Here is a 21,505-nt window from a genome sequence, read left to right on the forward strand (position 1 = left end):
GGTTAGGTGCCAGGGCACAAATGTAAGGAAGACAGCTGGAGACCCTGAGGGGCTCACAGCCCAGTTAATAGTAGATTACATGCTGGTGCACTGGTTGTGATGGATTTCACTTCTAGATTTCTTCTAGGGCCACTTCAATGGAGAAGCCATAATCAGAACACATTGTTCAACTGTAATGAGAGCAACCAATATAATTTTCTAAGAATCACATAAGAGGCTCTAACACATGCTAGATATAGCAGCGTAACCAATTATCCAACAATGTCAAACTTAATTTTAAATGGTGTTACATATCCAGGTTTATTTGAACACATAATGGTTTTTAATGTCTACCTCATCGACCAGAGTAAATTACTGAGAATTTCACATTCACATGTTAATTAAACATAAGATAAAGAGACAGCAGAAGCAAGAAGAACTACAATCCTGCAGCCTGTGGAACAAAAACCACATTCACAGAAAGATAGACAAGATGAAAAGGCAGAGAGCTATGTACCAGATGAAGGAACAAGATAAAACCCCAGAAAAACAACCAAATGAAGTGGAGATAGGCAACCTTCCAGAAAAAGAATTCAGAATAATGATAGTGAAGATGATCCAGGACCTCAGAAAAAGAATGGAGGCAAAGATTGAGAAGATGCAAGAAATGCTTAACAAAGACCTAGAAGAATTAAAGAACAAACAAACAGAGATGAACAATACAATAATTGAAATGAAAACTACGCTAGAAGGAATCAATAGCAGAATAACTGAGGCAGAAGAACGGGTAAGTAACCTGGAAGACAGAATGGTGGAATTCACTGCTGCGGAACAGAATAAAGAAAAAAGAATGAAAAGAAACGAAGACAGCCTAAGAGACCTCTGGGACAACATTAAACGCAACAACATTCACATTATAGGGGTCCCAGAAGGAGAAGAGAGAGAGAAAGGACCAGAGAAAATATTTGAAGAGATTATAGTCAAAAACTCCCTTAACATGGGAAAGGAAATAGCCACCCAAGTCCAGGAAGCACAGAGAGTCCCATACAGGATAAACCCAAGGAGAAACACGCCGAGACACATAGTAATCAAACTGGCAAAAATTAAGACAAAGAAAAATTATTGAAAGCAGAGAGGGAAAAATGACAAATAACATACAAGGGAACTCCCATAAGGTTAACAGCTGATTTCTCAACAGAAACTCTACAAGCCAGAAGGGAGTGGCATGACATATTTAAAGTGAGGAATGGGAAGAAACTACAACCAAGATTACTCTACCCGGCAAGGATCTCATTCAGATTCGATGGAGAAATCAAAAGCTTTACAGACAAGGAAAAGCTAAGAGAATTCAGCACAACCAAACCAGCTCAACAACAAATGCTAAAGGAACTTCTCTAAGTGGGAAACAGAAGAGAAGAAAAGGACCTACAACAACAAACCCAAAACAATTAAGAAAATGGTCATAGGAACATACATATCGATAATTACCTTAAACGTGAATGGATTAAATGCTCCAACCAAAAGACACAGGCTTGCTGAATGGATACAAAAACAAGACCCATATATATGCTATCTACAAGAGACCCACTTCAGACCTACGGACACATACAGACTGAAAGTCAGGGGATGGAAGAAGATATTCCATGAAAATGGAAATCAAAAGAAAGCTGGAGTAGCAATACTCATATCAGATAAAATAGACTTTAAAATAATGTTACAAGAGACAAGGAAGGACATTACACAATGATCAAGGGATCAATCCAAGAAGAAGCTATAACAATTATAAATATATATGCACCCAACATAGGAGCACCTCAATACATAAGGCAACTGCTAACAGCTATAAAAGAGGATATCAACAATAACACAATAATAGTGGGGGACTTTAACATCTCACTTAAACCAGTGGACAGATCATCCAAAATTAAAATAAATAAGGAAACAGAAGCTTTAAATGACACTATAGACCAGATAGATTTAATTGATATTTATAGGACATTCCATCCAAAAACAGCATATTACACTTTCTTCTCAAGCACGCATGGAACATTCTCCAGGATAGATCACATCTTGGGTCACAAATCAAGCCTCAGTAAATTTAAGAAAATTCAAATCATATCAAGCATCTTTTCTGACCACTACACTCTGAGATTAGAAATGAATTATAGGGAAAAAAAACATAAAAAAACACAAACACATGGAGGCTAAACAATACGTTACTAAATAACCAAGAGATCACTGAAGAAATCAAAGAGGAAATTAAAAATTACCTAGAGACAAATGACAATGAAAACACGACGATCCAAAACCTATGGGATGCAGCAAAAGCAGTTCTAAGAGGGAAGTTTATAGCTATACAGCCTACTTCAAGAAACAAGAAAAATCTCAAATAAACAATCTAACCTTACACCTAAAGGAACTAGAGAAAGAAGAACAAACAAAACCCAAAGTTAGCAGAAGGAAAGAAATCATAAAGATCAGAGCAGAAATAGATGAAATAGAAACAAAGAAAACAATAGCAAACATCAATAAAACTAAAAGCTGGTTCCTTGAGAAGGTAAACAAAATTGATAAACCATTAGCCATACTCATCAAGAAAAAGAGGGAGAGGACTCAAATCAATAAAATTAGAAATGAAAAAGAAGTCACAGCAGACACCGCAGAAATACAAAGCATCCTAAGAGACTACTACAAGCAGCTCTATGCCAATAAAATGGACAACCTGGAAGAAATGGACAAATTCTTAGAAAGGTATAACCTTCCAAGACTGAACCAGGAAGAAATAGAAAATATGAACAGACCAATCACAAGTAATGAACTTGAAACTGTGATTAAAAATCTTCCAACAAACAAAAGTCCAGGACTGGATAGCTTCACAGGTGAATTCTATCAAACATTTAGAGAAGAGCTAACACCCATCCTTCTCAAACTCTTCCAAAAAATTGCAGAGGAAGGAACACTCCCAAACTCATTCTATGAGGCCACCATCACAGTGATACCAAAACCACACAAAGATACTACAAAATAAGAAAATTACAGACCAATATCTCTGATGAATATAGATGCAAAAGTCCTCAACAAAATACTAGCAAACAGAATCCAACAGCACATTAAAAGGATCATACACCATGATCAAGTGGGATTTATCCCAGGGATGCAAGGATTCTTCAATATATGCAAATCAATCAATGTGATACACCATATTAACAAATTGAAGAAAAAAAACCATATGATCATCTCAATAGATGCAGAAAAGGCTTTTGACAAAATTCAACACCCATTTATGATAAAAACTCTCCAGAAAGTGGGCATAGAGGGAACCTACCTCAACATAATAAAGGCCATGTATAACAAACCCACAGCAAATATCATTCTCAATGGTGAAAAACTGAAAGCATTTCTTCTAAGATCAGGAACAAGACAAGGATGTCCGCTCTTGCCACTATTATTCAACACAGCTTTGGAAGTCCTAGCCATGGCAATCAGAGAAGGAAAAGAAATACAAGGAATCCAAATTGGAAAAGAAGTAAAACTCTCACTGTTTGCAGATGACATGATACTATACATAGAGAAACCTAAAGATGCCACCATAAAAGTACTAGAGCTAATCAATGAATTTGGTAAAGTTGCAGGAAACAAAATTAATGCACAGAAATCTCTTGCATTCCTATACACTAATGATGAAAAATCTGAAAGAGAAATTAAGGAAACACTCCAACACCATTGCAACAAAAAGAATAAAATACCTAGGAATAAACCTACCTAGGGAGACAAAAGACCTGTATGCAGAAAACTATAAGATACTGATGAAAGAAATTAAAGATGATACCAACAGATGGAGAGATATACCATGTTCTTGGATTGGAAGAATCAATATTGTGAAAATGACTACACTACCCAAAGCAATCTACAGATTCAATGCAATCCCTATCAAATTACCAATGACATTTTTTACGGAGCTAGAACAAAAAATCTTAAAATTTGTATGGAGACACAAAAGACCCCAAATAGCCAAAGCAGTATTGAGGGAAAAACACGGAGCTAGAGGAATCAGACTCCTTGACTTCAGCCTATACTATATAGCTACAGTAATCAAGACAATATGGTACTGGCACAAAAACAGAAACATAGATCAATGGAACAAGATAGAAAGCCCAGAGATAAACCCATGTACCTATGGTCAACTAATCTGTGACAAAGGAGGCAAGGATATACAATGGAGAAAAGACAGTCTCTTCAATAAGCGGTGCTGGGAAAACTGGACAGCTACATGTAAAAGAATGAAATTAGAACACTCCCTAACACCATACACAAAAATAAACTCAAAATGGATTAGAGACCCAAATGTAAGACCGGACACTATCAAACTCTTAGAGGAAAACATAGGAAGAACACTCTTTGACATAAATCACAGCATGATCTTTTTTGATCCACCTCCTAGAGTAATGGAAATAAAAACAAAAATAAACAAATGGGACCTAATGGAACTTAAAAGCTTTTGCACAGCAAAGGAAACCATAAATAAGACGAAATGACAACCCTCAGAATGGGAGAAAATATTTGCAAATGAATCAACGGACAAAGGATTAATCTCCAAAATATATAAACAGCTCATGCAGCTCAATATTATAAAAACAAACAACCCAATCCAAAAATGGGCAGAAGACCTAAATAGACATTTCTCCAAAGAAGACATACAGATGGCCAAGAAGCACATGAAAAGCTGCTCAACATCGCTAATTATTAGAGAAATGCCAATCAAAACTACAATGAGGTGTCACTTCACACCAGTTAGAATGGGCATCATCAGAAAATCTACAAACAACAAATGCTGGACAGGGTGTGGAGGAAAGGGAACCCTCTTGCACTGTTGATGGGAATGTAAATTGATACAGCCACTGTGGAGAACAGTATGGCGGTTCCTTAAAAAACTAAAAACAGAATTACCATATGACCCAGCAATCCCACTACTGGGCATATACCCAGAGAAAACCATAGTTCAAAAAGAAACCTGCGGGACTTCCCTGGTGGCGCAGTGGTTAAGAATCCACCTGCCAATGCAGGGGACACGGGTTCGAGCCCTGGTCAGGGAAGATCCCACGTGTCATGGAGCAACTAAGCCCGTGTGCCACAACTACTGAAGCCCGTGTGCCTAGAGCCTGTGCTCCACAGCAAGAGAAGCCACTGCAATGAGAAGTCTGTGCACTGCAGCGAAGAGTAGCCCCCATTCACCACAACTAGAGAAAGCCTGTGCACAGCAATGAAGACCCAACGTACCCATAAATAAATAAATAAATTTACAGAATAAAGTTAAAAAAAAAATTAAAAAAAAAAAAGACACATGCACCCCAATGTTCATTGCAGCACTATTTACAATAGCCAGGTCATGGAAGCAACCGAAATGCCCATCAACAGACGAATGGATAAAGAAGATGTGGTACATATATACAATGGAATATTACTCAGCCATAAAAAGGAACGAAATTGGGTCATTTGTAGAGACGTGGATGAATCTACAGACTGTCATACAGAATGAAGCAAGTCAGAAAGAGAAAAACAAATATCTTATATTAACGCATATATGTGGAACCTAGAAAATGGTACAGATGAACCGGTTTGCAGAGCAGAAATTGAGACACAGATGTAGAGAACAAACATATGGTCACCAAGGGGGGAAAGTGGCCAGGGGTGGGGGCGGTGGTGGTGGGATGAATTGAGAGATTGGGATTGACATGTATACACTGATGTGTATAAAACGGATAACTAATAAGAACCTGCTGTATAAAAAAATACATAAAATAAAATTTAAAAATTAAAAAAAAGATAATTATAAGTGGAATATATATTAAAAAAAACACATAAGATAAATTTCAAATAATTGAATGAATGATTTTAATTGTTACTATACTAAAAGATTAATTATGCACATATTGAAACAAATAAATTTGCATATGGAGATAGATTCTGTAATTATACTGAGTGAGGATTACTAATGAGACAGTTTGGGGGTAAGTTTTCAATGCTTTAATTCTTTTCCTTGCAAAGTATTTTATTTTACCTTTCATCTACAATAAAACAGACATGTTGTATATTTGTTTTTACAACCTATATAACATGAGGTATGAAATATAAATAGCTATTTAGAGGAAGCATTTATGAAATACATTTTTGGCAAATCTGATTTTGACTTTGTAATCAAAACGGAAAGTTTAAAACTCTTAACTGAAAAGATGAGAAATAGACAGGAAAGACTATTATGCTAGAGCACAAAATGTCCTTGTTTAACTTCTCACTAGAATTAATTCTTTATACCAGGGCAGCCCTTTATTTCATATTTTTTCAATTCTGTTCACTTCCTGCTTAGTCCATAGTCAGCTTTGTTATTTGTTTACCCTTGTCATGATGAACTAATTATTTGCCAAGAGGCTCTGAGTTTTTTTTTTTCAAATGTAAAATGGTGCGTACAAGCTTTGGAAAAGTGAAGTTACATAAAGAGCCACTTTGGTCACCCATTAGGGTGCTTGTTCATGAAATCCTCCCTCGTTATTTTTTTTTTTGGACAGCTCTTTTCCTCTCCATTTAATAAACTTAGTGAACAGTTCAGTGTGCATTTAAAGATTCAGAACATTCTTTTAGAAGCTATAATTTAGGCAGTGGGCAAATTAGAGTGCTGATGTTTTGTAAAGAGCCTGGTTTCATTGTACAGGGCGTGCAAGTCTCTTTCATAGGAGAGTTCATAGTTTTTAGATTTACAAGAATTATTATATTAGCCCTTACAATTTGTTTCAGGTATTTATCATATACTCAAAGAAGCACCTATATAAGCCCAAAATATCCAGATGCAAAGTGAAAAATGTAATTGACTACATGATGTCAAGCATTGGAATGTTTTGAAAAAATATTTTTTCATATAGAGAATTTGGCAACACTTAGATGCAAAGAACAATATCTGGTGGAAAAGTTATTTATTTACTTGCTCGTTTATTTATTTATTATTTGGAGAGTTGGCTTACCAGCAGACAGCTGGATATTATAGAACTAATTTTGTTGTATAGTACTCATAATGCAACTCACACATTTAAATTGTGAGAATATAAATCAAAGAATAATATTAAGATTCCCTCTGAAACAAACTTTTAAAGGTAATGGACCAAAACAGCTTCAGAAATCTTACTGGACAACAAAATTTGCTCAAAGGTGTAGCATTATAATCAAACAGTTCAGCATGTACTGGCTATAGAGTTTCTGAAATTTTAGCCTCAAACTGAAATTCTTTTAGTGATAAAAAGTTTTAAAATGATTAAGTACAGCTGCAGATATTTTATTTACTGGTTTAAAAACATATTGCTATTAAATACATTTCTAAAAGGAATGTTCTTGTAAGCATTTTTATGAATCACAATTTGTCTATCCTGCCAAAAGGGTTACCCATCATTGCCCTACGTAACACTGTACACCTGGGGACGGGGTGCAACTGGGAGTAATTTGAAAACACCATGCTACAACTTGGCATTTATGTCAGATGCTTCCAGTTTATGGATGAAAGGCCATCATGAGACTTCCACACTAAATACAGTAACATCTTTCCTTGCCAGGACTCAGATTTCCAATTATCTCCTAACTAAAGCATAGCCAAGAATTAAAAAAGCAACAAGTTCCTGGACAACCAAAATAAATGTTATATAATCCATGCATGAAAGCTCAGGGTCTTTACCTGTAGGCAATACCAGAGACAGTAATGTAGTTTGTATACTCTTAGACTGCACACAGTTCTAACATTTGTGGATCTTTGTAAAATCTCAAAGTAGAGTGGAAGTAATGGTTTAGAAAGGGATTCGAATTTTCCTCCTTACTCTTCTGTTTTAAAACAAGTCTGGGAAAGTATAACGTTTAGAAAGATTTGCATCCAAAGTGATTAAAAGAAAGTATCTTACACTTAAAGAAGGAAACCTCAAACTATCTGGAAAACATTCTTATCCAAAACAACTCATTCATTATGTCCTCCTGGACAACTGAAGTTTTCTATGCAATTTTAGTTCATTTTGTCATCTAAATTCCATCGTGGAGTTCTATTTCATTTGAGTGGAAATAAAATGACAAGCAGTATATAAAGCCAAGGTCTTCATTCAACCTAAGCTTCTGGAAACAAAATTTAATGCCTGCAATATAAACAGCCATGAAAGAACCACAGCAATAACACTATCCTTATTGTGTGCAACTGTGTGCCAAAAACCTTACATATATTATGACTAACCCTCGCAATAACTTTAGATGGGAGGAATTGCTATCCCCATTTTATAGACATAAAACTGAGAGTTAGAGGTAAAGGAAATCTTCTAGGTAAACTTAGGGTTCAAACCCAGGTCATTCTGGCTCTAAAGCCAGCATTCTTTCCATGGCTACCTTTTTCTTCTAGCTGATGACAGTAGGTCTCCAAATCTGTAGTGGGGCTCAAGGATTAATTCCCAGATAAGGGCGATTGCTGTCTAGGTTGTATCATTCACTGATTAGATCAAGCAGACACACAGGCAAGAATTGAGTCCTCTTTCAAGCCACTTATATTGTTTCAACCTCCCACCATTTGTCTCACAAATATCTACCTCTGAGATAAAGGAATCTGGATTCTCTTGTAGCTGACTCAGCATGTAGTTAATTTATTTCCACTCCTGAAAAAATAGTTCAAACCATAGAAGGAGGCTATGGGTGAGGGTGAGTGTCAGACATGAAGGAGGAAGAGGAGATGTTTTATTCTCAGAGAGGGCATGATAAAATGAATAGAAGGCTTGTCTTCTTTTTTATTTGTATTTTTCACCGCAAAGGACACTTTTTAGCTGTTTACTAGATTTGCATCTCATTTCTAAGATAACATTTGACTTTTCCCATCAATCTGTGCTTACCTTTCTCAGACTCATGAAACCAGGGGCAATAACCAAGTGACCAATGGAAGTGGTGGGAGCATTTTAAATAATTGCTCATAAGTGATTCTGGCTGTAGGGGAGTGTAGGGACAAATAAACAGTAAAGGAAGGGGGATACTGTTGCAAGGTTCATTCCCTGTGCAAACAGCTTAGCTGGAATACAAAGTCCACAACGCTTACCTCCTCCCACATCTGAAAGGGAACCTGCATGGGACATTCTGAGGGTTCTCCCCTCGTGCATTGTGTTGCTGAATTCCTGATGCAGTCATCTGGAATCCTTATAAGTAGGTGATTCTTCACTATGTCACTATGCCATTGCATGCTACCTCACCCAGAGTCTTGCCAAAGTGCCTTTTTAAGATGCCTGAAATTACAGTTAATGCTGCATTGTTTTTCCTCAAGCCAAATATTGAGTGATAATACTAATAGCCCTGGGGAGGTTAGTTCACTGACTTATTATCAGTCATTTATATATTGTCAGAATGAGTTTGATAACAATTTACATAGGAAACAATAAATATAAAAGTCACTTTCTAATCCCTATATTGTCAAATAAATATTAAATTATTTGAGCATATTTTTAAATTTTTAATTGAGATATAATTGACATATAACATTGTAATTTGAACACATTTTGATTGAAGAATTACCTTTACCATCATAGCTAATATTTATCAAGTGCTTATTATATGCCACGCATTGTTCTAATATTTCATGACAACAAACCTATATGAGGTAAGTGTAATTACTATCCCCATTTTATAGATGAGAAAGATGAGGCACAGAGAGGTTAAGTAACTTTTCAGAAGTCACACAGCTAATAAGTGTCTCAGCCAGGATTTGCACCAGGCGTCTAGTTCCAGAACCTACATTGTAAACCACTCTCCTACTCAGTTCTTCTCTTCAAAGGTATAACGTCTGGAACACATGGGAAAAAGAAGATTTGTGAATCATGAAGGGTTAAAATTTATTTTTAAATGTTATTATACCAATATCTATTACAATATGGATAACTTTCTTATATCAGTTCCTAACAGAACTCTGCTCTGCTTAATGTGGTCTGAACATCAACATAATGGAAATAATCAGAACAATATCAACATGGGTACTTACCATCCTGAGGCTGATGCAGTCACTTTTATCACCACCATCTTCATGATCTTCACCATCATTGTTATCATCATCATCATTGTCATTATTTATTGAGGGCTTACCAGGTTCCAGGAACCACGTTTAGTTTGTTACCTAAGTGATCTCATTTGATCCTCAAAGTAATCTTATGGAATGGGTATAATCGTTCTCATTTTATAGACGAGAAAACTGAGGCTCAGAGATGCTAAGGTCATAGAACCAGAAATTGTAAAGCTGGAATTTGAATTTAAGTCTGCCTTCAAAGCTTATGTTCTTAAGTACTTCACTATGTCCAAAATTTTAATACTACTTCTACTACCACCGTCACCACCAAATATCACTTATTAAGTGCCATCTATGTGCCAGGCTAGTCCTATGTTGCTATTTCGAACTATGTCTCATGAGCCAAATCCAGTCAGCTGCCTGTTTTTGTAAATAAACTTTTATCGGGACATAGCCATGTGCATCCATTTACATATCGTCTATGGCTGCTTTTGTACTAAAGAGTAGAGTTGAGTAGTTGCAACAGAGATTCCATAGCTCACAAAGCCCAAAGTATTTACTGGCTCTTCACAGAAAAGTATGCAGACCCCTGCCTTAATCCATCTTGCAATATATGTATTATTATTCTCATTTTGCAGAGGAACATATTGGAGTTCATAAAGATTAGGTAACTTGCCCATCCAACTATTAAAAGACAAGAACCTACAAAAAAACTGAGGTCCAGATGACCCCAGAACTTTTTCATTTTCCTCTCTGACATCTACAAAGGCAACAACTTTTATAATTACCAGTTGCAGGAAAGGAGATTTCTCTAACTTGGTCAACAATATGGTTTAAAATGTTTGACACAGGTGGTAAAGAGTTGTACGTTTTCCCTTGTCAGAGGGATGTTAAATTCCTCTTACCTTCTGAGAATTTACTGTACTTAATTCCTTGAGGATGGATGCTTAAGGGCTTGTCTGCCTTATTCTTAAAGTGAACTTTCATGATGTCGCCAACTTCAGCATATAAAGTAGGTCCAAGAAGTCCTATGAAAACAAGGATTTAAAATATGTTTGTGTTCAGGATTACCAAGACAGAGCTGCTAAGCAAGAAAAACACGCAGAAAACCCCACGGGTGATTGCTGTCATTCCTCTCAGTCCTGAGGTTGACCTGCTTATCTTCAATCTAGAAGGCTTTGCCAGCTCATTAACTCTATATTACATGCAGGAAGATAAGGATGGGAAGGTAGAAACACTTGGCTTGGGCCCAAAGCTAGTTAAGAGAGTAGAAGAAATAGTTCTGACCATGTCCACTCCATTCTGATCCACTGTCATTCCTGGGGAGACTACCATCTTGGGTCAAGAAAGATGTTCATTTTCACTTATACAGGGTAATGTAGGAAGGGTGACTGGCTACTTTAGATCTCTCTGAAGGAGAGACCTCAGAGACCTAAATGAAGTCAGGGAGCAAATCAGACTGTTCTCTGGTCCTGAGGCAAATTCAAAGTCCCTGAGGCAGGAGCTTGATGTATCCAAAGAACAGTCAGACGAACAGTGTGGCCAGAGTGAGAAAAGTTGGGGGTGGAGGGGGCAGATCACCCCCTATGGGCCATGGTAAGGACTCTGGATTTTCTTCTAAGGGAAATGGGAAATCACTGGAGCTTTGTGCAACAGAGAGACATGGTCTGATATGTTTTAAAAGTTCAACCTACTGGGCATATGCCCAGGGAAAAACATAATTCAAAAAGACACATGCACCCCAATGTTCATTGCAGCTCTATTTACAATAGCCAGGACATGGAAACAACCTAAATGTCCATCGACAGATGAATGGATAAAGAAGATGTGGTACATATATACAATGGAATATTACTCAGCCATAAAAAGGAACAAAATTGAGTCATTTGCAGAGACATGGATGGACCTAGAGACTGTCATACAGAGTAAGCCAGAAAGAGAAAAACAAATATCGTATATTAATGCATATATGTGGAATCTAGAAAAACGGTACGGATGAACCAGTTTGCAGGGCAGAAGTAGAGACACAGATGTAGAGAACAAATGTATGGACACCAAGGGGGGAAAGTGTGGGGGGAGGGGTGGGATGAATTGGGAGATTGGTATTGACATATATACACTAATATGTATAAAATAGATAACTAATAAGAACCTGCTGTATAAATAAATAAATAATTTTTTTAAAAAAGTTCATCCTAGCTGCTGTGTAGAAAATATTCTGTGTAGTGACAAGAGTGGAAGCAGACCAGGTGGTGTAAACGATAGACAACAGTGTATTGGGCCAGCATGTGTAGCAGTGAAGTGGGGAGAAGAGGTTGGATTCTGGACATTTCAACAGTAGAGCCAGCAAATTTGCTGAGGAGTTGGATGTGGCACTTGAGAGAGAGAAGTCAAGGATGACACCAAGGTTTTTGATCTGAGCAAATGGATAAATAATGTTATCAGTTACTTTGATGGGGACACAGCGGGGAGAACAGGTTAGGGTGCAGAAATCAAGAGTGAGGTTTCACTTACTACATCCCAGGCACTGTGCTAGGCTCTGGGGCCACATGGATAAATAAGGCACCTTCCCTGTCCTTAAGGAGATCACAAGCTCGTTTAGAGATAGACATTGGGTAGGAGCTACTGCTGAGATACGGGCCAAGTGCTACAGGAGCAGAGAGGATAAAGGACCAATTCTGTCTGCGGAGTTAAGGGAACAGTTGATATTTGAGTCAGATTTTTGAAGAATCATGTATTAGAATTTCCCAAAGTGTAGTCCTTGGATGCTCTGCATCAGAATCAGTGAGAGTCTAACTAAAAGGCAGACTCCCAAGTAAATACTATCTCAGCCTCAATGAACCTGAGTCTCTGGAGGTGGGGTTTGGAAACCTGCATTTTAGATGTGTGCTCCTGAGTGATTCTGATGTCCTCTAAAGCTTGAGAACCTGTCACCAAAAGCCCTCTTTCAGACAGTTGACTGTTCTCACTTCCAAGCCATCCATAAGCTCTCATGGGGTTGGCTTCTGCCCATTAGGAATCACAGGAGCAGGAGAGGGAAGTTACAGTAGTCATGGAGTTCAACGGGCATTTGTTTGCAGTGGCGATAATTATAAACGTCCCTCTTGATATATTTGAGCTCTCTAAGTCCTTACATTAAACCTCCCAATACATCTTTGAGGTAGATATTAAGATCTTTATTTTATAGATGAGGAAACTGAGCCTCAGAGAACTTAAATATCTTGCCCAATATTATACAGCTAATTAGAGGCAGAGCCATGATTTAAACTTAAATCTGCGTGATTCTAGATACTGAGCTTTTAACCACCTGTTTGTATTGCAGCCCCCACCTTGTAGTTATTCATTCATTCAACAAATATTGAGTGCTCACATTATCCTAGGTGTTAGAATTGCAATGGTGAGTAAAATAGATGTACCCCCTGCCTTCATAGAGCTTAGAAAATAGAAGGAAAGACAGATTTTAACAAATGATCACACAAATATTGAATTACAAACTGTGGTTCGTATTATGAAAGAAAAGTACAGAATTCTCTTAAGAGCATTTGACAGAGGCATCTAGTCTAATCTTAGAGGCAGGGAGGGAATCAGGGTTGGGAAATGCTTCCCTGAGGAAGTGATGCATTAACTGAAGTCCAAAGGCAAAGAGGCAAAGGGATAGACAAGGGCATTCCAGGGAGTGGGATTAGCATGTGCAAAGGCCCTGAGGTGCCAGAAAACTTGGCCTATTCAGAGAACTGACAGCCATGGGAAGGTAGAGCTTAGTAGGTAAGAGAGATAGGCAGAAAGTGAAGCCAAAGGCATGATCAGAGGTCCAGTCACATAGGGCCTTGTAGGCCTCTTAGACTTTTGCTTTTTAACCTAAGAGTTTCTGGAAGCAGGGATGTGACATGAACCACATACTGGTTTTTAAACCTCTGGCTGCATTTGTGGAGTGTGATCTGGGGAGAAACCAGAGTGAATGTTGAGAGAATAGATGGAAGGCTCCAGGAGAGAGATGTTGGTGACTTGACTTAGTTTAAGGTTAGGGCAATGGAGATAATCAGGAGAGAAGGTATTAGCTGTTTAGGAAATCCAATTGTCAGGACTTGATGGGTTGAACATGGAGTGGAAGATGAGGGAGATCAAGTTGCCATGGATGGCTGGTGAGGTTCTGCCTTGGAGGGCTGGGTGGATGAGGGTGCCATTCTTTGAAATGGAGGATGTTGTGGGAGGGTTTTGTTTGGTGGGTGTGGTAGGCAGGATAATGGCCTCCCAGAGATGTGCCTGTCCTAATCCCTGGGACCCATGAATATGCTACCTTATATGGCAAAATGGACTCTGTGGGTGTGATGAAGTTAAAGATGTTGAGACGGGGAGAGTTTCCTGGATTATCCAGGTGGGCCCAATGTAATCATAAAATCTCTCATAAAAGGGATGCAGGAGTATCTGAGTTAGCAATCGGAAGATGCTACCTGCTGGCTTTGAAGGTGGAGGAAGGGGCCATGAGCCCATGAGTGCAGGTGGCTTCTAGTAACTGCAAAAGGCAAGGAAACGATTCTCCCCTAGAGCCTCCAGAAGGAATAGAGCTCTACGAACACCTTGATTTTAACCCAGTGAAACTCATTTTGGACTTCTGGCCTCAAGAGCTCTAAGATAATAAATTTGTGTTGTTTTATGCCCCTAAGTTTGTGGTAATGTGTTGCAGCAACAATAGAAAACTAATTTCCTATTGGCATTGATAAAATGTGATCTCTGAGATAGAGGTCCTATCTTTCCCCAACTCCTATCTTTCCACCCACTTATTCCTTTCACTGAACTCCAGTCCTAGAGTTTATATTGACCTTGTGCCTGAAGCTTTTTGTTTGTGTGTGTGTTTTTGTTTTTGTTTTTCTTAGAAATGACATTGTGTTTGAACATCGGTAGACAAGGATTTAAACTTCTGATCTATTATTTATCAGCAGGGTACACTTTGTTTTTTGGGTTTTTTTTTTCATGGATTTAATTAATTAATTAATTTATTTATTTTTGGCTGTGTTGGGTCTTCGTTTCTGTGCGTGGACTTTCTCTAGTTGCGGCAAGCGGGGGCCACTCTTCATCGTGGTGCGCGGGCCTCTCACTATCGTGGCCTCTCTTGTTGCGGAGCACAGGCTCCAGACGCGCAGGCTCAGTAATTGTGGCTCACGGGCCCAGTTGCTCCGCAGCATGTGTGATCTTCCCAGACCAGGGCTCGAACCTGTGTCCCCTGCATTGGCAGGCAGATTCTCAACCACTGCGCCACCAGGGAAGCCCTGTTTGTGTGTTTTTATGTTAGTTCTGCACAGGACCATGGAGGCCACAGAGTTTAATCCTCATTATAGAGATGGTTACAAAGCCTGGGAAGTGGGTGCAGAGAGTGACTGGGTGGCATTGCTGGGTGTAGAACTCAGTTCTCTGGACTCTTGAACCAAAGCTTTCTTCACCACCTTCTGCAGGGCGGGTCAGATCCCCCACTTTCCTGGAACAGTCCCAACGTCCACACCATTTTTTACTCCTGGCCACATCTGACTGCACTGGCTGACCCCTCTCTTCTGGCTGCTACCCTCAGTCCTAGCTCCCGGCAGAAGTCCCCACTGGCTACTCCCACCGCCCAGAATGCCCCTGAGCCCAATCAGGTGCTGACCGCTGTCACATTGTCCACCGCATTTTGTTGCCGTGGTTGCCTTGCTCGGTTGATTTGTTTGTTGGCCTCACATGGCTGCAAATGCCAGATGCCCAGAATAAGTCTTCTAAGTTATTTAACCTCTTACTGCAATGAGTTCTTTGGAATATTTATTTAGCCTCCCTATCTGCTTCTTCAGAATTAAAGCAAAACAAAGGGATGTTTTTATAAATACAAACCAAATACCTTCGTGCATGTAGGCAAACACATGGTTGAATGTTGTTTGAGCTGCTGTTTAGTTCCTCCATTAGCCAGATGGCCTAAGACCTTTTCCACCCTCTCCTCAGTGCCCAAAGCCAAATTGGGGGAAGGAGTGGCCTATCTTGAGATCCCAGGAAGTTACCACAGCATGTACCCAATTTCTTGCAGTTTTGGAGTTGGAAAGGACTGCAGGAGGTCAGCTAATGCAATCCCCTGTTCTCAGGTGAATAATGTGTTGCAGAACACAGGGCAATCCATTGTTGCTGCTAATATAAAACCCCTTTGGGGACAAACATTTCATAATCTTCCTTGAAAATACACAGAGACTCAAAACTAGCCGTTTTAGAGCCCAAGACAGGAGTTCTGAAAATGAGCCTGGCCCCTCCGCCTGTCCCCATGTCCACAAACCTCACTGGACAGGTGTCTCATCAGACCTCCAGTCCTGTAGCCTTAGCCCCACCTGTAATTACCGTAACTTCTGGGCTCATGCTGCAGAAATGGGGCACATGGCTAGAATCATACCCACCAGATGGGTGGAGCAGGAAATAAGCAAAAGGTACAAAGAACACAGAACTAGACAATGGAATGAGGAAGACCACATAGTCAGTGGCAGTGTTCACACCAGATCTTATTAAAAATCTGAGACTTTTCCTTTACATCAGGTTTGCCTCCTAGTATCAATTATTACACGGATACAGAGATGAATAAGACACCACCCCTGCGCTCCAGGGGTTCATAATAAAGCAACTTTGGGAGTTCAGGAAGAGGTTGCATGAAAATGAATGTTAAAATGCCTCAGCCCCCCATGAAGGTTAGTATCTCTTCCACCTCAGGCTGATCCAACCCAGCTTTGAATCACATCACTTCCTGTTTCTCCTGAGTCTGGCTCCATCAGTTATTCTCCCTCAGATGTTTTTATCCTCTCCTTTTCTATTGGATTCTTCCCTTGAACACTTAGATATTTTAAGTCACTGTCATTCTTTTTTAAATAAAACTCTTAAAATATCCTTAAACCCCTCATTCCCTCCCAGAACTACTCTATTTCTCCTCCCATTTGGAGCCAAGTTTCAGGAAAGAGTTATCTATGTTAGTTCCTCCTACTTACATTTCCTCACCTTCCCTTCAGTTCCATTCCATCTCCGTTAGCAGGGAAAGTGGCACCAGGGAAACCAGGGAAAGAGAGAGTTTCAAGAAGGGGGAGCATTACATGTCCTAGTAATGTCAAGTGGGAAAATAACTGGAAAGAAACCATTGGTCTGGCATCTAAGAGGTCATGGGGCCTCTTTTGGGAGAGTAGTTTGGTATGATAGAGAATGAAATGCACCAATCCCACAGGAAATTGGTAGTGAAGGAAAGGGGAGAAAAGGCAGACAGAGTCAAGGGGAGAAAAGGCAGACAGAGTCAAGGGGAGATTTTTTTTCGAGACAGGATGTGAATCTGAACATAAGTTGTGTTCCGTTTTATTGTTGAGGAGTTTTGACGGAAGGGAAGGCTCCAGTTAAGGAAAGATTGAAGATAAAGGGAGATCCGAGGAGGAGGCAGAACAAGATGGAATGAATAAAAGAGATAGAAGGACGAGTCTGGGGAAGATGAGAGGTCTTCACCTGGTTGGGGGGAAGGATGAGTGAATTACTGACTAAGGGGACTTAACTGGAGGAAGTTCTCTCTTAATGGCCTTTATCAGTTCTGTGAACTATGTTACCATATTTACGATCCCAGAAACCCATTCAGCCTACTTTCCTTAATTAAAAAAAGGTGAGGAAATAAAGAGGAAATTTTTCTCTAAAAATTATAGCTGTTATATACATCACACTAAATAAAACAGAAGAGATGGGAAAGATAGATGCAAAAGAATCATCCATATACAGTTCCTTTAAATGAGTCTAGGGACCCAGCAAATGATCATTTGCTAAGGCTCATCTGTGCTCATTAAACTAGACCATAAGCTCCAGGAAGGCAGGAGATGTGTCTGTCTTGTCCAGTGTGGCATCCATAGTGCCTAGTTCATTCATAGTGCCTAGTTCAATGTCCACTGTGGCATCCATAGTGCCTAGTTCAATGTCCACTGTGACATCCATAGTGCCTAGTTCAATGTCCACTGTGGCATCCATAGTGCTAGTTCAGTGTCCACTGTGGCATCCATAGTGCCTAGTTCAACTGAGCACCCACATCAGGTGCTCAATAATAGTTTGTTAGATGAATGAATAAAAATTCAAACACTTAGAAGTTTTGTTTAGCTTTTTTTTTAATCACAGTTAAAAACAGCTGGCTTCATGGGCATGAGACCCATGAAATTGCACAGGGCCCCATGCTCAGAAGGGGCCCTAGTTTGGCTTAATGCTTTGCTTTTCTCAATTCTCAATACTATGAATAAGAGCTCTACCAACTATCTAGCCAAAATAACAAAAACACACATTTCTATAAAATATCACTAAATGAATATTTTAGATATATACAAATATCAAATTATCCATAGAGCTTTATCTTTAAAATTGAAAAATATATTTCAGGCTTACCTGAAGTTCTGGATTGTGGTTTTTCTTTCTGAAAATATGCTTCATACTCTCTGTAGACAGTTTTCTTAAAGGAGGTTGCAAAAGTATTCGAACTGGAAGTAAAATAAATTTGAAAGGCTTACATGACATCTACTTCTCACATTACAACAAAATATATCTCTCATGTCCTCAGACTTTTACTAGAAATAACAGTATTTTTAACTGCAGTTCAGAAACCCAAGGTCTTATAAATATGAACAATAAGAGAAGTTAATAAAATAATTATTGGTGTCTTCAGGAATATTCTGTTGTGATAACCATTCTTTCATAAATTTAGTCTGCCCTAACCAATCCTGCTACTCAGAATCAATTTTCTAAAATAGAACCCAAGATGATAGTGTGAACCCAAACTTTAGGCTTAGATTTTAAACGATTAAAGACATGACCAAATCCCTTATGAATAAATATGTGAGCTGTTTTTCAGCTCATCAATCAAATACAGTCTTAAGTGACCGGAGAACATTGTAAAGAACTATTGATTTGGTGGACTCTATTTCTCGCTGAGAAGTTGAAGATAGCTAATGGAGTCAAGGCCCTGAGATTCACTTGGAAAACAAACAAATGAAAAAACTAAGTCTCGGAAAGTTTAAGTAACTTGCCCAAGGAGAATCAGTTGATAATGGCAAAGCCAGGATTCAAAAACCATTGTACAGTCATCCCTTGGCATCTGTGGGAGGTTGGTTCCAGGACGACCCTGGACGCCAAAATCTGTAGATGTTCAAGTCCCTTCTATAAAACAGACTAGTACAGTTATCCCTCTGTATCTGCAGGTTCCATATCCGTAGATACCAAGGGATGACTGTTTTCATGGTTAAGAATTCAGAGAGAGGGCAGCAGGGAGAGTACTGGGATACTTTCCCATCTTTTTCTTCAGTGTCTCTAAAGATGGGCACATGATTCCTATCCTTGTCTTAAACTCAAAGATGAAGGAAAGATGATCAGGGGAAATTTCTTACCAAAGTCTAAACCAGTTGCCCATATTGGCTTTGTTATGCTTCCTAATCCAGAGAGTGGCCCCACTATAATTAGGGCGTAACAGAGAGGGATACTAATCACATTTGCCATGACATCTATGTAGCACAGAAGCTAAGAGAACTGGTTGTAGATTCAGAGTGTCTGGGTTTGAATCCTGTGTCTACCCCTTGTTAACTATATAACCTTGAAAAGTTTATTTAATCAATTTGTGCCTCTGTGTCTGTAATTGTGAGCTGGGACAAATAGTAAAATCTCCCTCACAGAACTGTTACAAGTTTTAAATAAGTTGATACCTACAAAAGGTTTAGAGCTGGCACATTGTAAATATTCAATGCATGTTAGCTAGTAGTATTTTAAAACTATAATGAAAATTGGATTTTAGCGTTCAGGTTTTCCCGGTGAGCTGAAAAATCTGTAATTATAGTCATTCTCATAATTTTAAAATGTAAGATACAAGAACCGTGTTAATATTTGGAGGCAGAATTAAAGGAGGCATGAGTAAGTATTTTTGGAATGGCTAGCTATTGAAGGTGGTGGGTTTTCAGTCACTGGAAGCATTCAAGTAGAAACTAGACAACGATTTGCTAGGGGTATTGGTGCTATGGGTGTGGGGAAAAGTAAGAAGTTAAAACATGAAAGTTGAAAATGAATTAAACAACCTCTTAGAGTTTTTAGAGCCCAAGAACCCTAGGATTCTGTATGTTAGTTCGTGTCCCTAATGTGGAGGTCCATTTTTATTTATCTGTGATGGTAATTTTGTGTGTTTGGTTTTATGTACAATTGAAATGTAGCTCCCGTCCCTAACCCTAGATCTTTAAATACAGGAGTATAGGTGACAGTATAAAATCTTTACTAAAGAAAAATTAGTCTTTTATGTGGAATAATCTTAATAGAGGTATGTTTCCTAATATGTTTCCCTGTGTATATTATGTGTGCATACTGAGGTATATTTATTTTAATTTGAACAACTGAATTGCTATTGGAAAGTAATTTGTCTGAAAGTTAAAGATGACATGAATGCAAACAATATGCATGATGAATTTTCCATTTATGAGGACTATTTAAGGATGATTTATTCATAATAAAATCATATAAAGCTAGAACACTTGAGGAAAAATATATATGTATTTTTTTCAATATCTGTTACTATATACATGTGATTGAACATGTTTCCTTAGGGAAATTTTCAAAAACATTCACTTCAGCCCCAGAGCAAGAATAAAAGATATATTTCACCTCTAAAAGGCACTGTCCTGCCAATATTACATGAAATAAGGAAAGATCTTTGCTTTGTGCTAAAATACACTTTAGCAAAGGATGGAGTTGTCTATGTTGATTTCTTTATAGCGAGTATCATTAGCTCTAGGTGTAGGACAATTTAGAACAACTTCTCAGTTTAAGCAGCCAGATACAAGGTTCGATTTTTCACATAAAAGTACTAGAAAGAAATGACATGATTTGAGGTTCAAAAATATGGACAGTTGGTCTGGATTATCACTGTATGGTCTTGACTCAATAATTGATACCAGAGGAACAACTCTTCTAAGAATTCTGGAAACTCAGCCGCAGAGAGGATAAGATGACCAATCATGGTTTCCTGCGTGAACTCACCATAGGAATCAGGGTTTTGCCCTATGTGATTCTGCCTCCAAAATTCTGCTTGTTATTCTTGTTGTTAATTACAGAAGAAAGAACAAACTCCAAAGCATAAGCACAGGGTGACACAGGAAAGCCAGCAACCAAGTTAGTGTTCTACCCAAGAGAAGGACAATTAATGTTGGAAAGACTGCTACTTCCTTTGGGGTTTTAGTTAGCAGCAGTTCTCTGAGGGTGTGGGTGTGACCTAGATTATCACCTTGAAATACAATATTTTAAATGTATTCAAATGTACAATATTGAAATAAGAAGTCCCTCTTTTTTTGTATAAAAAAAAAAGAGGGACTTCTTATTATTACAAGACCAAGATGCAATGCCCTCCAAAATAACCCAATTACAAAGAAAAGATTTGGAAAGGGTAATGTTATACACTAAAAGGCTTAAAACATTTCAATATTTTCTTGGCAGATT

At 38.5% G+C, this 21,505-nt stretch overlaps 1 protein-coding gene across 1 annotated transcript in view; it reads right to left on the bottom strand.

The window, feature by feature from the left end:
* The window catches only part of F5 (coagulation factor V), a 90,462-nt gene that overhangs the window by 67,705 nt on the left and 1,252 nt on the right, over nt 1-21,505 (bottom strand). The window contains 2 exon segments of the mRNA XM_036843773.1: nt 10,936-11,058; nt 18,425-18,516. Of these exon segments, the coding sequence (XP_036699668.1) occupies nt 10,936-11,058; nt 18,425-18,516 (215 nt within the window).

This window comes from Balaenoptera musculus, chromosome 1 (assembly GCF_009873245.2).
Source record: "Balaenoptera musculus isolate JJ_BM4_2016_0621 chromosome 1, mBalMus1.pri.v3, whole genome shotgun sequence".
NCBI classification, from domain to species: domain Eukaryota; kingdom Metazoa; phylum Chordata; class Mammalia; order Artiodactyla; family Balaenopteridae; genus Balaenoptera; species Balaenoptera musculus.